Here is a 12346-nt window from a genome sequence, read left to right as displayed (position 1 = left end):
TTTTTTTTAGTCAAGTATTTTTCCTTTGGACATAAATTATTTTTTTTTTACATAAACTGAAAGTTAGTATTTTTTTTCTTTTTTGGGATTTTCTCTTTAATTTGGTAAAATAAAAAGTGCATATCCAAGAAATAAAATCACATGCTTAAGTTGAATATGGTGAAGGAAGCACATCATTAAATGCTAATAATTTTACTTCTTAAATAATGTATAATAAATTATTGATTACATAGATAGTCAAAACATTTTGTTCAATTATATATCATAAATTTTTGTTATTAAATTACCAAAAAAAACAAAAATAGTCAAACTTGTAACATACTATGGTAGTTGATTAAATATAAACATTTCATTACTATGGTACAGATAATTGAACATAGGAAATGTTATATATACCAGAGCTACCTTTAGTCGTTTTCTAATCTATTGGCAGCGCCGCATTCTAGTGTATGATCTAGCAAAATATTTTCTTTCAAGTTTTAAGATTGACACGCGTCATACCTTTCAAGTTTCAAGGTTGACATGTGCCATACCTTTCAGGTTTCAAGGTATATACACACATTATATCCTCTAGTTAAATTTATAATTGATTATTTAATCATTAGTTTTGATTTCACTAATCATTAAACTAATTATAAAGAGACATGCATGTGTTGTATTTGGGACACACATGAGAGATTCTCAAGGGTTCTCAAAGTTTCTCATATGAAAATAGATTCTCACTTATTTTCTCTTAAAATTATGTTTTTATTATTTTTAGTGGTGAAAGACTCCGACTGTACATGCTTTTACTACTGTATTATTATATAAAAAAAATTCAATTGTTATATTGGTGATTGTGGTATGTTGATTATAGGATCAAAATATGTTTTTCACTGCCTCAATAATTCATAGTAGAAAAGTGGAAAAAAATTATTATGTTATAATCCTATGGCTCCCTCCCAGCGCTGCCCCTTCCATATCTTTTTGCTCTTATATGTTATAATCCTATGACATGCTAAAAAAAATTTAAGTTTTCTAGCATGTCTAACATGATTTACCATAATATCAATTTAGTTTTTAAAAAACTCATGGACTAACCAACATTTTAACTATATAAAGTAGGATTCTTTGTATTTGAAAATGTTATAATACATTTTTACAAATAAGTTGCGTGCTCATCATGATTGATCTAAATTATTTTTTCAGGAAGATGTCAATCCTATCGCTAGGAAAAGAAAGGATTTCAAGACTCAGAGCAAGCTTGAGCCAGTCTCCGGCAAGGAGGCTTTTGATTGTTGACTCGGAATTGGGAGAAAGAAAAGGAGAAATCATACAGAAATTTCAAAAGCATACAAGTCTTAAACCTCAAGATGACGAGTTGTCTGACGTTTCTCAGGTTTTGTACAAGCTCGAGGTTGAGATTTTTGTCGGAGTTTTGTGTTCGACATACTGGAAAACGCAAGGTCTCAATAGCCAGTTCTTACAGCTGCTAAAAAGGTATGATGTTTTTAAGATGAGGCGAGAATGCGGGATCGTGGAACCATACGTGTTTATGCTTACGAGCGGTGAAGCTTGCTGGACGATGTTTGATAAAAACTTTGAGAATTTTGAGACACTTCCGAGAATTCCCTCTGACGTTTGCTTCTATCTAAGTGATAAAGAAACAGTTTGTGCGGGAACACATTTGATGGTCATTGGAAGAGAGCTGGGAGGCATGGCAGTGTGGCGTTACGAGCTAGGGATGCATGAGTGGGTAAAAGGTCCTTCAATGATCACACCTCGTTGCATGTACGCTTCGGCGAGCTGTGGGTTCGATGCTTATTTTGCCGGTGGTCTAAAAGTAAATGGAAATCGGTATCCCGAGGTTTTGAGAAGTGTGGAGAAGTACAATGCTCAGACCAAAACCTGGTCAACGATTCCGGAGATGCATAAGAGAAGAAAATTCAGCTCAGGATGTTTCTTGCGCGGCAAGTTTTATGTGATCGGCGGTAGAAATGAGTATAATGAATACCTAACTTGTGGAGAACGCTACGATGAGGTGACAAATTCTTGGACGCTCGTCCCAGACATGCTTGGAAGCATGACGTTCATGCCTTCCCAGTCGCCTCCCCTCATCGCAGTGGCCAACAACAACCTTTACTCGCTTGAAGCATACTCAAACGAGCTGAGGGTTTATGATGTAAACGCAAACAGTTGGAAGATACTTGGTGTTGCACCTGTGATATCAAATGCGGGCTTAGGTTGGGGCGTGGCGTTTAAGTCAATTGGAGATAGGCTTTTGTTGATTGGAAACTCGTCTCCTCATTCTTCGTGTGCAAAAATGAGAGCTTTCACATGCCGTCGTCCGTCTCCAGACGTGGAAGAGCTAGTTTGGGAAGAGCTAAATACCAACTATGGCAATGTTCAGTTCGACCATTTCATTCGTAATTGTTGTGTTATGTTTGCTTAGAGTTTTTTTAAAACAAAAACTGTTGTCTGCATTTTGATTAATTCTCCTCTTTTCTTGGTTTACGTCTTGGCCTTGGGTGGTTTGGACGTAAACGTTTGTGTATCCCCCGTTTGTTTGGTTTTATCATCAATAAAGTATTTTATGTTCTGTTTCGGAAAAAAAAGTATGTGTTATGAATAGAGAGTTTAGGGATAAAGCTCTTGTGATTCTTATTGATTATCATTGAGGTTACATGTATATATATAGTGGATTACAAGTCTTAGTATAAACCGACAAAGAGAGTATGGCCGAGTAAGGTTTCGGCTAATGGGCCGAAGGTATATGGACTGAGTATAACTAATGGACCGAGACTCCATGGATAAGATATGGGCCGGTCTAGTGAGTCCACTAAGTGTTTCACAACACTCCCCCTTGGACGAACGACCGTGCATATGTTGGATGGGATCGCTGCAATGTGCTTAGGGGATGCTGCCTCATTAAAACCTTACCAGGAAAACCCATTGGGACAAAACCTTGGTGAAGGAAAAAGAGTACAGCACACATTGCTCCCCCTGTTCCAAACATCACTCCAAGTTCCTAAGTCTCCGCATCCCAATCTGGTGCGCGAGCTTCTTGAACGTTGTTGTCGGTAGCGATTTGTTGAAGAGATCGGCTGAATTTTCACTTCACTGAACTTGCACTATAAGAACTTCTCCGGCCTTTTGTAGATCATGTGTATGGAAGAACTTTGGTAATATGTGCTTCATCCGATCTCCCTTGATGTAACCTTCCTTGAGCTGTGCGATGCATGCTGTGTTATCTTCATAGATTACGGTTGCTTCTTTGCTGTCCTCCAATCCACTGTCTGTCCGAATATGCTGAGTCATGGACCGCAACCAAACACACTCACGGCTGGCTTCGTACATTGCTAGAATCTCTGCGTGATTTGATGATGTTGCTACAAGAGTTTGCTTCATAGAACGCCAAGAGATTGCTGTACCACCGTGTGTAATCACATAGCCTGTTTGTGATTTCCCATTGTGTGGATCGGATAGATAACCTGCATCAGCAAAACCAACTAAACCATCTTTGTTATAGTTAGTATAATATAGACCATAGTCTGTCGTACCCTGTAGGTATCGCAGAACATGTTTTATACCATTCCAGTGCCTTATGGTCGGACAAGAACTATATCTTGCTAGGAGGTTCACGGCAAAACTTATGTCTGGTCTAGTGTGGCTAGCCAAGTCTATTATACCACATTCGACCACTTTGTTTCAGTCCATAAAGCGATTTGTCTAGCCTTATGCAGTACTGTTCTCGAGAACCACTCTTATCTTTGAGTTCTATTCCCTCTGGTAATCTCATATAGATTTCATTATCCAGTGGACCATATAAGTAAGCAGTTACAACATCCATTAACCGCAAATCCAGTTTTTCCCTTACAGCCAGACTTATTAGATATCTAAAAGTCGTTGCATCCATCACAGGGGAATATGTCTCCTCATAATCTATGCCGGGTCTTTGAGAGAATCCTTGTGTTACAAGCTGTGCTTTGTATCTCACGATTTCATTCTTCTCATTTCTCTTTCTTACAAAGACCCACTTATGTCCAACTGGTTTAATTTCAGGTGTTATCCTTAAGATCGGACCAAACACACTTCTATTCTTCAAAGAGTTTAGCTCCACATCAATAGCTTCTTTCCATATAAGCCAATCTTTTCTTTGAGTGCACTCTAATATAGATGTGGGCTCTAGATCCTCATTTAGTTCAAGTGCTACCTTGTATGCGAAAATATCATCGACGTCGATATCCTTACGGTTCCAAGTAATTCCAGACATGATCTAATTTATTGAAATCTCATTATTATCAATATTCTCAGGACCTAGAGGTTCAGCGTCCTGAACCCCATCCGGCTCCTTATCATTTGCCGCGGCCATGTCTGTTCTCTCGGTAGTTCCCTGAACCTCGGTCTGTTTTGCACCCTTAGACTTTCGAGGATTCTTATCTTTGGATCCTAATGGTCTACCTCGTTTCAAACGGGTTTTAGACTCTGTAGCAACTTGAATATTGTGTTCCTTCTGTGACAACCCGTCCCGCGGAACCCACTAGCCCACCGCTAGCTGCCCCAACGGACCATCCGTGGACCCCACTAGCCCACCGCTAGCCGTCCCAACAGACTCCAAGCTGGCCCTGCAGGGCATCGATCCTAACCCCTCACTGGGCAAATGGAAATATTCATCCAAATCCACAGTAGGTTATTGGTGTACCAGGCGTTCCTCGAACCCTGGTCCCCACCCTTTANTAGGGAATTCGGACTCAATAAATTGACAGTCCGTGTATCTGGCCTTGAACAGGTCTCCTGTCAGTGGCTCGAGATACTTTATGATGGTGGGAGACTCATATCCAACATATATTCCCATCCTCCTCTGAGGTCCCATCTTAGTTCTCTGTGGTGGAGCAATCGGTACATAAACGGCACAACCGAATGTTTTGAGATGGGATATGTCTGGCTCATGACCCGTTAATAGTTGGGATGGTGAATACTTATGTTCACTAGATGGCCTGATGCGTATGAGCTCTGCTGCATGCAATACTGCGTGTCCCCAAGCCGACACAGGGAGCTTCGACCTCATTAACAATGGTCGAGCTATCATTTGTATTCGTTTAATGAAGGACTCAGCCAGTCCGTTTTGTGTATGGACATGTGCCACAGGATGTTCCACACTCACCCCCATGGACATACAATAATCATTAAACGCTTGGGATGTGAATTCACCAGCATTATCTAGACGTATAGTCTTAAGTGGAAAGTCTGGAAAGTGTGCTCTTAGCCTTATAATTTGAGCCAACATCTTTGCAAAGGCGAGATTTCTTGTAGATAACAAGCAAACATGCGACCATCTGGTTGATGCATCTATCATCACCATAAAATATCTAAACGTCCCACTAAATGGGTGTATTGGTCCGCATATATCACCTTGTATCCTTTCCAGAAAGTTTAAAGTCTCTCTTGTGACTTTTACTGGTGAAGGCCTTATAACAAGTTTCCCTTGTGCGCATGCTACACACGTGAGATGTTTAGGGATAACTTTCCTTTCACTTAGGTTGTGCCCATTCGAACTCTTAATTAGTTTACGCATCATGTTCGAACCCGGGTGGCCTAGCCGGTCATGCCATAAAGTGAACTCTTCATTAAACATTCTATGCTTTGCCAAGTTAGCCTCTATCATATTAATCTTAGCATGGTATAAACCAGTGGCTAGTGCAGGTATAGTCTCTAGGACCTTCTTTTGTCCATTTACATTTTCTGTAATGTATGGGAACTCTCTAGTTCCTTCACCCTTGGTTTCCACATGATAACCATTCAATCTTATATCTTTAAAGCTCAACAAATTTTTTTTGGAGCTGGGTGAATATAAGGCATCACTTAATTCAATGTGTGTTCCCTTAGGCAACAACACGTGAGCCTGGCCGTAGCCCTTTATAAGATTTGCTATACCCGCAATTGTACTAACATTGGCATTTTTCATGGTGAGGTTTATAAAATATCTTTTATCTATTAAAATAGTGTGGCTGGATCCACTGTCCACCACTAGTTCACTCATATCCTCAGCCATTTCTATATAAAACAACATTTGTGTTTTAACTCAATAAGGCAAATGATTTATAAAATAAATCCTTGAATTTAAACCAAATCAATTATCCAATACATAGAAATCAATCAAAGCATAAAAAGCATAGTCTTAAACCAAAATAAAAACCGAAAAATTCATTCATCCTCTTTAAGGAGATCGGAAGTCTCTAGGGAGTCATCATTCTCATTATCTTCATCATCGAGATGCACCGTGTTTGTTTCTGCGTTTTTCTTCAAGATTTCTTGCTCAGATAGCCATTCAAACATACATACATATGTTTTGAAGTTCCTTTCACGAATTTGCTGCTGGAGCAGTTCGTCATTAGTGTGAAAGGTTGAGAGTGTCTTCTCTATCAAGTCCTCTTCAGTAACCTCGAGACCACATATCTTTAAATTTGTTGCTATCTTAAATAGCTCCAAGTGGTATTCATACAAGGATTCAAAATCTTGGATCCTTATTGTTTCCCAATCCTCTTGAGCCTTTGGTAGCACAATCTCTTTGTACCCAAATCTGTCTTTCAACTCTGTCCAAAGTTCAAGAGGATCTTCGACATGGAGGTACTGCACTTTGAGGCTTTCATCCATATGACGACGCATGTAAAAACACGTCGTAGCCTTGCTCCTTTCGGAACACTCATTCTCACTCTCAATGCATCTGAAAAGATCTTTTGCTTTCAGGTTAATCTCGGTGTCCAATGCCCATTGCAAGTAGTTATCACCAGAGTCTTTCAGGCTAGCATATTCTAAGCTCTTAAGTCTTGCCATCTGCATATCACAGAAATAGACATCCGAATATTAGCATGCGATATTTGAGATCGACCCATGCACTCAATCAATAGGACATGCGATATTTGAGATCGAACCATGCCTTAGGCCATGCGATATTTAAGATCGAACCATGCCTTGCCATATTTGGTTTTTGGTTTAAATTCATGCATGCAACAAAACAAAAGCAAATAGGCTAATGCATGCAACAATTTTAGATAGGATTTCCTTTTTCTTAAGTTTCCTATTTAACCTAGGATTTAATCTCTTAAAACTTTTGGATAATTGCTATAATTTTAGATGTTTATCCTAATCAATATTTTTAATTCCGAATTCATGTTTTCATGATTATGGAAATTTAACAAAATTATTCCTCTTGATCGGATTCAATCCTAGAACAAGACTAATTCATGCAGCCGATTTTAATCATCCTTAAACAATTTTCGATTTCTATATGCATGAACAATCAAAGTTTATAATCATCCTAGAACAGCTTAATCAAATTCTTTCTTATGATTCTAGCAATTACAATTCTAGGTTCTTTATGCAACATAAACAATCAAGCAAGCATAAACAATTTCTCAACCAATTCGGATTTTAAGCTTGATGTAATATGGTGCAATTAATCAATCAATCTAACAACCTAGCAATCCGATTTTAAGTCTTAGGATTTAAGGAATTTAAACTTTGTTAGATTGTGTACTTGGATGTTTTAGGGTTTAATATTTTTAAGTTCAAGTTCGATCATAGGGTTTTGAGGAGGTTCGAACTTTGTTTACCTTAACACCAATTAGGGTCTGACCGGTATGGATCTGGGAGCTAAAGACCTCAGATATCTCACGAACCTCGAACCTTGAACAGCTTCCACGAACCACGAACAGCCTCCACGCGAACAGCTCCTTGCGCGCGAACTCACCCCCGAGCCAAGTAACCACAAACCTCGATAGGGTTTTTAGAAAACTCGATCACGAGCTAAGGATGCTCGTGTATCAACAGAAAGAACTTCGAGATCAAGAGAGAATCTCGAAGGAGATGAAGAACAAGAGGCGGTTTAGGGTTTTAGGGAAGAAGGAGAAATCGGCGGCTGCCTTAGGGTTTAGGGTTAGAGGCTATCGTGCTGATAACGTGCTATGAATAGAGAGTTTAGGGATAAAGCTCTTGTGATTCTTATTGATTATCATTGAGGTTACATGTATATATATAGTGGATTACAAGTCTTAGTATAAACCGACAAAGAGAGTATGGCCGAGTAAGGCTTCGGCTAATGGGCCGAAGGTATATGGACTGAGTATAACCAATGGACCGAGACTCCATGGATAAGATACGGGCCGGTCTAGTGAGTCCACTAAGTGTTTCACAACAGTATGTGTGTTCTTGTTACATTTGTAATGTTTACTGTGCTAATATTAGCAATAAGCCCATAAGGCCCATTAAGCCATCTGTTGCTTTCATCTCTTTTTTGATTTCGTGATTTGTTTTGGGAAGAATCCCAAAGTTTTCTCCAGATGCCATGGATATATGCAGCAGAGTGAAATTGATGTTCTCCGAACTTGCTCGCGAAGTAGCAGAAGCAACCTACGTCAAAAGCCCCTTTAGATGTTAGTTGTTTCTTTCTGTCTTGGTTCATTAATTTCGTGTTTTGATTTATATAGTTTGTTTTTGGAGAATTTATGCGAGATCTGATGATGAACTAGTGATTTCATTGCGGAATTCGAATTGGGTTCCTTGGATAATTTTCAAATTCGATTTACTAACATAACTGTCATTGATCCTGCCTGGAAATGTGAACACTTATGGTAGAATTTTCAAAATTCCAGTGACTTGGAAAAAAAGAGTATAGTCTTTATGTATATAATGTCACTTTTTACCTTGCTTCATTTCAAACGTAGTAGTGCCCCTTTTCATGTGTTGCAGTTTTAGTAAGAGGGATGTGTTTTGAGGTAAAAATGTTGGTAATTAGCTTTGCATTCTTTGCCTCTGGTGTTATATATTTGGACAATGACCGTCTAGTTAATCATTCTTGGTCCACGTGAGATCAGCTACAACAGACCCACGTCTAAACAGATGCAAGTTTCATCTACGTTTGATCTTATTCAGTTTTTTTTTGTAGAAGCTTTAAACTTTTCCAAGTAACTTTTATCTGCATCGCATTTGATATTTGAGTAGGCTAGAACATTGGTATCCTTTATTCTGAATCAGGAGATATTGAGATTTGTTCTAGGAACTTCTATGTGCCCTAAACTTTGCACTTGTATCCTAGCCAACACATGTTGCATCACAGTACGGCCAGACTGCTTTTTTTTGTCACATTGTCTCAAAGTGTATTGCGGATCCTGATAATGATGGAAGAAGGATCCCTTGCACAAGATTGCCATAAAGTGGAACTCATGCTTGCCTGCTTGTGTTACTTCATTTATGATGCCTTATATCTTTTCTTATACGGTTTTAAAATTGCATACTTTTGTGGAANTAACATAACTGTCATTGATCCTGCCTGGAAATGTGAACACTTATGGTAGAATTTTCAAAATTCCAGTGACTTGGAAAAAAAGAGTATAGTCTTTATGTATATAATGTCACTTTTTACCTTGCTTCATTTCAAACGTAGTAGTGCCCCTTTTCATGTGTTGCAGTTTTAGTAAGAGGGATGTGTTTTGAGGTAAAAATGTTGGTAATTAGCTTTGCATTCTTTGCCTCTGGTGTTATATATTTGGACAATGACCGTCTAGTTAATCATTCTTGGTCCACGTGAGATCAGCTACAACAGACCCACGTCTAAACAGATGCAAGTTTCATCTACGTTTGATCTTATTCAGTTTTTTTTTGTAGAAGCTTTAAACTTTTCCAAGTAACTTTTATCTGCATCGCATTTGATATTTGAGTAGGCTAGAACATTGGTATCCTTTATTCTGAATCAGGAGATATTGAGATTTGTTCTAGGAACTTCTATGTGCCCTAAACTTTGCACTTGTATCCTAGCCAACACATGTTGCATCACAGTACGGCCAGACTGCTTTTTTTTGTCACATTGTCTCAAAGTGTATTGCGGATCCTGATAATGATGGAAGAAGGATCCCTTGCACAAGATTGCCATAAAGTGGAACTCATGCTTGCCTGCTTGTGTTACTTCATTTATGATGCCTTATATCTTTTCTTATACGGTTTTAAAATTGCATACTTTTGTGGAAAATGGATAGTTTATTTTGTTACCATTTAAGATGTACATTTTATTACTGAAACTGGTAACTAATAATATATGACTTTTGCGTAGATGCCATTTCGAAGCTGGGAGAGGCGGTGTTAATCAGTCCAAAGAAGCACAATGCGCTGTGCAGGAGGAGATTTCTAAGAAATGGACACGATGATCAACTTAGAAGTTAAAGAGCTAACGGTAAGCGGTTAATATTGATTTGCATGGCTCAAGCCTCATTTTTACTCTATCTCTCATGGCTGCTTCTTCTTCTTCTTCGTCGCCTGACTTTAAGAGATACCATGTCTTTTCGAGTTTCCATGGACCAGACGTCCGTAGTGGATTTCTCAGTCATTTACACAATTATTTTGCAAGCAAAGGGATCACAACGTTCAACGATCAAGAGATGGAGAGAGGCCATACGATCGGGCCTGGGCTCGTGCAAGTGATTAAAGAATCTAGAGTCTCGATTGTGGTGCTCTCGAAGAAGTACGCTTCTTCAGGCTGGTGCTTAGATGAGTTGGTGGAAATCTTGAAGTGCAAAGAAGCTTCAGGGCAGGCTGTGTTGACTATTTTTTACAAAGTTGATCCTTCTGATGTACGGAAACAGCGGGGAGACTTTGGAAATACTTTCAAGAAAACTTGTGAAGGGAAAACCGATGAAGTGAAGCAGAGATGGAGCAATGCTTTGGCATATATAGCAACCGTAGCTGGGAGACACTCTCTAAACTGGTTTGTCTTTTCTCTTGGCTCTATGAGGTAGAATGTTTTATGTTTCTTAATTCATGCTTTAGCGAAGGAGTTTCTATCATTTAAACAAGACCCAACAACATGATTTTGTTTCCTTTTGTTAGGGCTAATGAAGCTGAGATGATCCAGAAGATTGCTATAGATATTTCAAACAAACTGAATGTTACACCTTCAAGGGATTTTGAAGGGATGGTGGGACTTGAAGCTCACCTGACGGAACTCAACACTTTGTTATGCCTGGAAAGTGATGATGTGATGATGATTGGAATTTGGGGTCCTGGGGGCATTGGTAAGACTACCATTGCTAGAGCTTTATTTAACCAACTCTCTACCAATTTTCGGCTTAGTTGTTTTATGAGGAACCTCAAGGGTGTTGATGACTGGGATTCGAAGTTGTATTTGCAAAATAAGCTTCTGTCCAAAATTTTGAACCAAAAGGATATAAAGATACATCAGTTAGGCGCAATAAAAGAGTGGCTACATAACCAACGAGTGCTCATCATTCTTGACGATGTAGATGATCTAGAGCAATTAGAGGTTTTGGCTAAAGAAACTTCTTGGTTTGGTTCTGGAAGTCGGATCATTGTTACCTTAAAAGATAAGAAGATTTTGAAGGCACATGGGATCAACGATATCTACCATGTGGATTTTCCATCCGAAGAAGAAGCTCTTGAGATGTTATGTCTATCTGCTTTCAAACAGAATTCTCCACAAGATGGTTTCGAAGAGCTTGCAAGAAAAGTAATAAAGCTTTGCGGTAATCTTCCATTGGCCCTTAGGGTTGTGGGTTCTTCTTTATATAGGGAGAGCGAGGATGAGTGGAGGCTTCAATTATATGGGATAGAAACTAATCTTGATAGAAAACTTGTGGATGTCTTGAGAGTGGGGTATGACAAATTGTTAGAGAAACATCAATCTCTGTTTCGTCATATTGCATGCTTTTTCAACCATAAAAGTGTTGATTATATGACAGCCATGCTCGCTGACAGTACTTTGGATGTCAAAAATGGGTTGAATACCTTAGCCGCTAAATCTCTTGTGTATATATCTACTAATGGGTGGATTACGATGCACTGTCTACTACAACAATTGGGTAAACAAGTTGTTGTTCAACAGTCTGACGAGCCAGGGAAACGTCAGTTTTTAGTTGAAGCCAAAGAGATTTGCGATGTTCTGGCAAATGAAACTGTAAGATCTTACCTATATATATTGCCTATTTTGTAATTGTGATAACAAATCTTGTTTTGCAATATTAAGTTTCAAGGTTGACATCTGTCATACCTTTCAAGTTTCAAGGTAATATACACACATCATATCCTCTAGTTTAATTTATAATTGATTATTTTGAATTCAGCAATCATATTTTGTTAGAGCATATGTAGTGGTGAGAGATTCAATGGGTCTTTCACTAATATAATATAATTATTTTTAATATATTTTAGATTTAGATCGTTTTGACATTTTTATACCTCCACTGGTGAGAGACTGATTGAGTCTCTCATTAAAAATAGTGTATTTTAAATGTAGATTAATATTTATAATATAATATAACCTAAATACTTATTTTAATTTTGTTATAAATTAAAATACTTC

At 38.4% G+C, this 12346-nt stretch overlaps 2 protein-coding genes across 5 annotated transcripts; both read left to right on the top strand.

Moving 5' to 3' along the window:
• Nucleotides 1193–2431, top strand: LOC104733911 (F-box/kelch-repeat protein At3g27150-like). Its single transcript, XM_010453435.1, has one exon. The coding sequence runs from the start codon at nt 1193–1195 to the stop codon at nt 2429–2431; it is 1239 nt and encodes a 412-aa protein (XP_010451737.1).
• On the top strand, nt 8290–12053 carry LOC104732706 (disease resistance protein RML1A-like). 4 transcript variants are annotated; one of them, XM_010452286.2, is made up of 4 exons: nt 8290–8411; nt 10085–10204; nt 10384–10762; nt 10858–12053. In XM_010452286.2, exons 3-4 carry the CDS (start codon nt 10410–10412, stop codon nt 11975–11977), a joined length of 1473 nt encoding a protein of 490 aa, XP_010450588.1. In that variant the 5' UTR covers nt 8290–8411; nt 10085–10204; nt 10384–10409; the 3' UTR covers nt 11978–12053. The 4 variants fall into 4 exon arrangements, with proteins under 4 accessions (XP_010450588.1, XP_010450587.1, XP_010450584.1 ...); XM_010452285.2 differs by having other exon boundaries at nt 10333–10762; XM_010452282.2 differs by having other exon boundaries at nt 10299–10762.

This window comes from Camelina sativa, chromosome 12 (genome assembly GCF_000633955.1).
Source record: "Camelina sativa cultivar DH55 chromosome 12, Cs, whole genome shotgun sequence".
Lineage (NCBI taxonomy): Eukaryota > Viridiplantae > Streptophyta > Magnoliopsida > Brassicales > Brassicaceae > Camelina > Camelina sativa.
The sequence above is the reverse complement of the archived record's forward strand: the minus strand, read 5'-3'. Positions and strand labels throughout refer to the sequence as shown.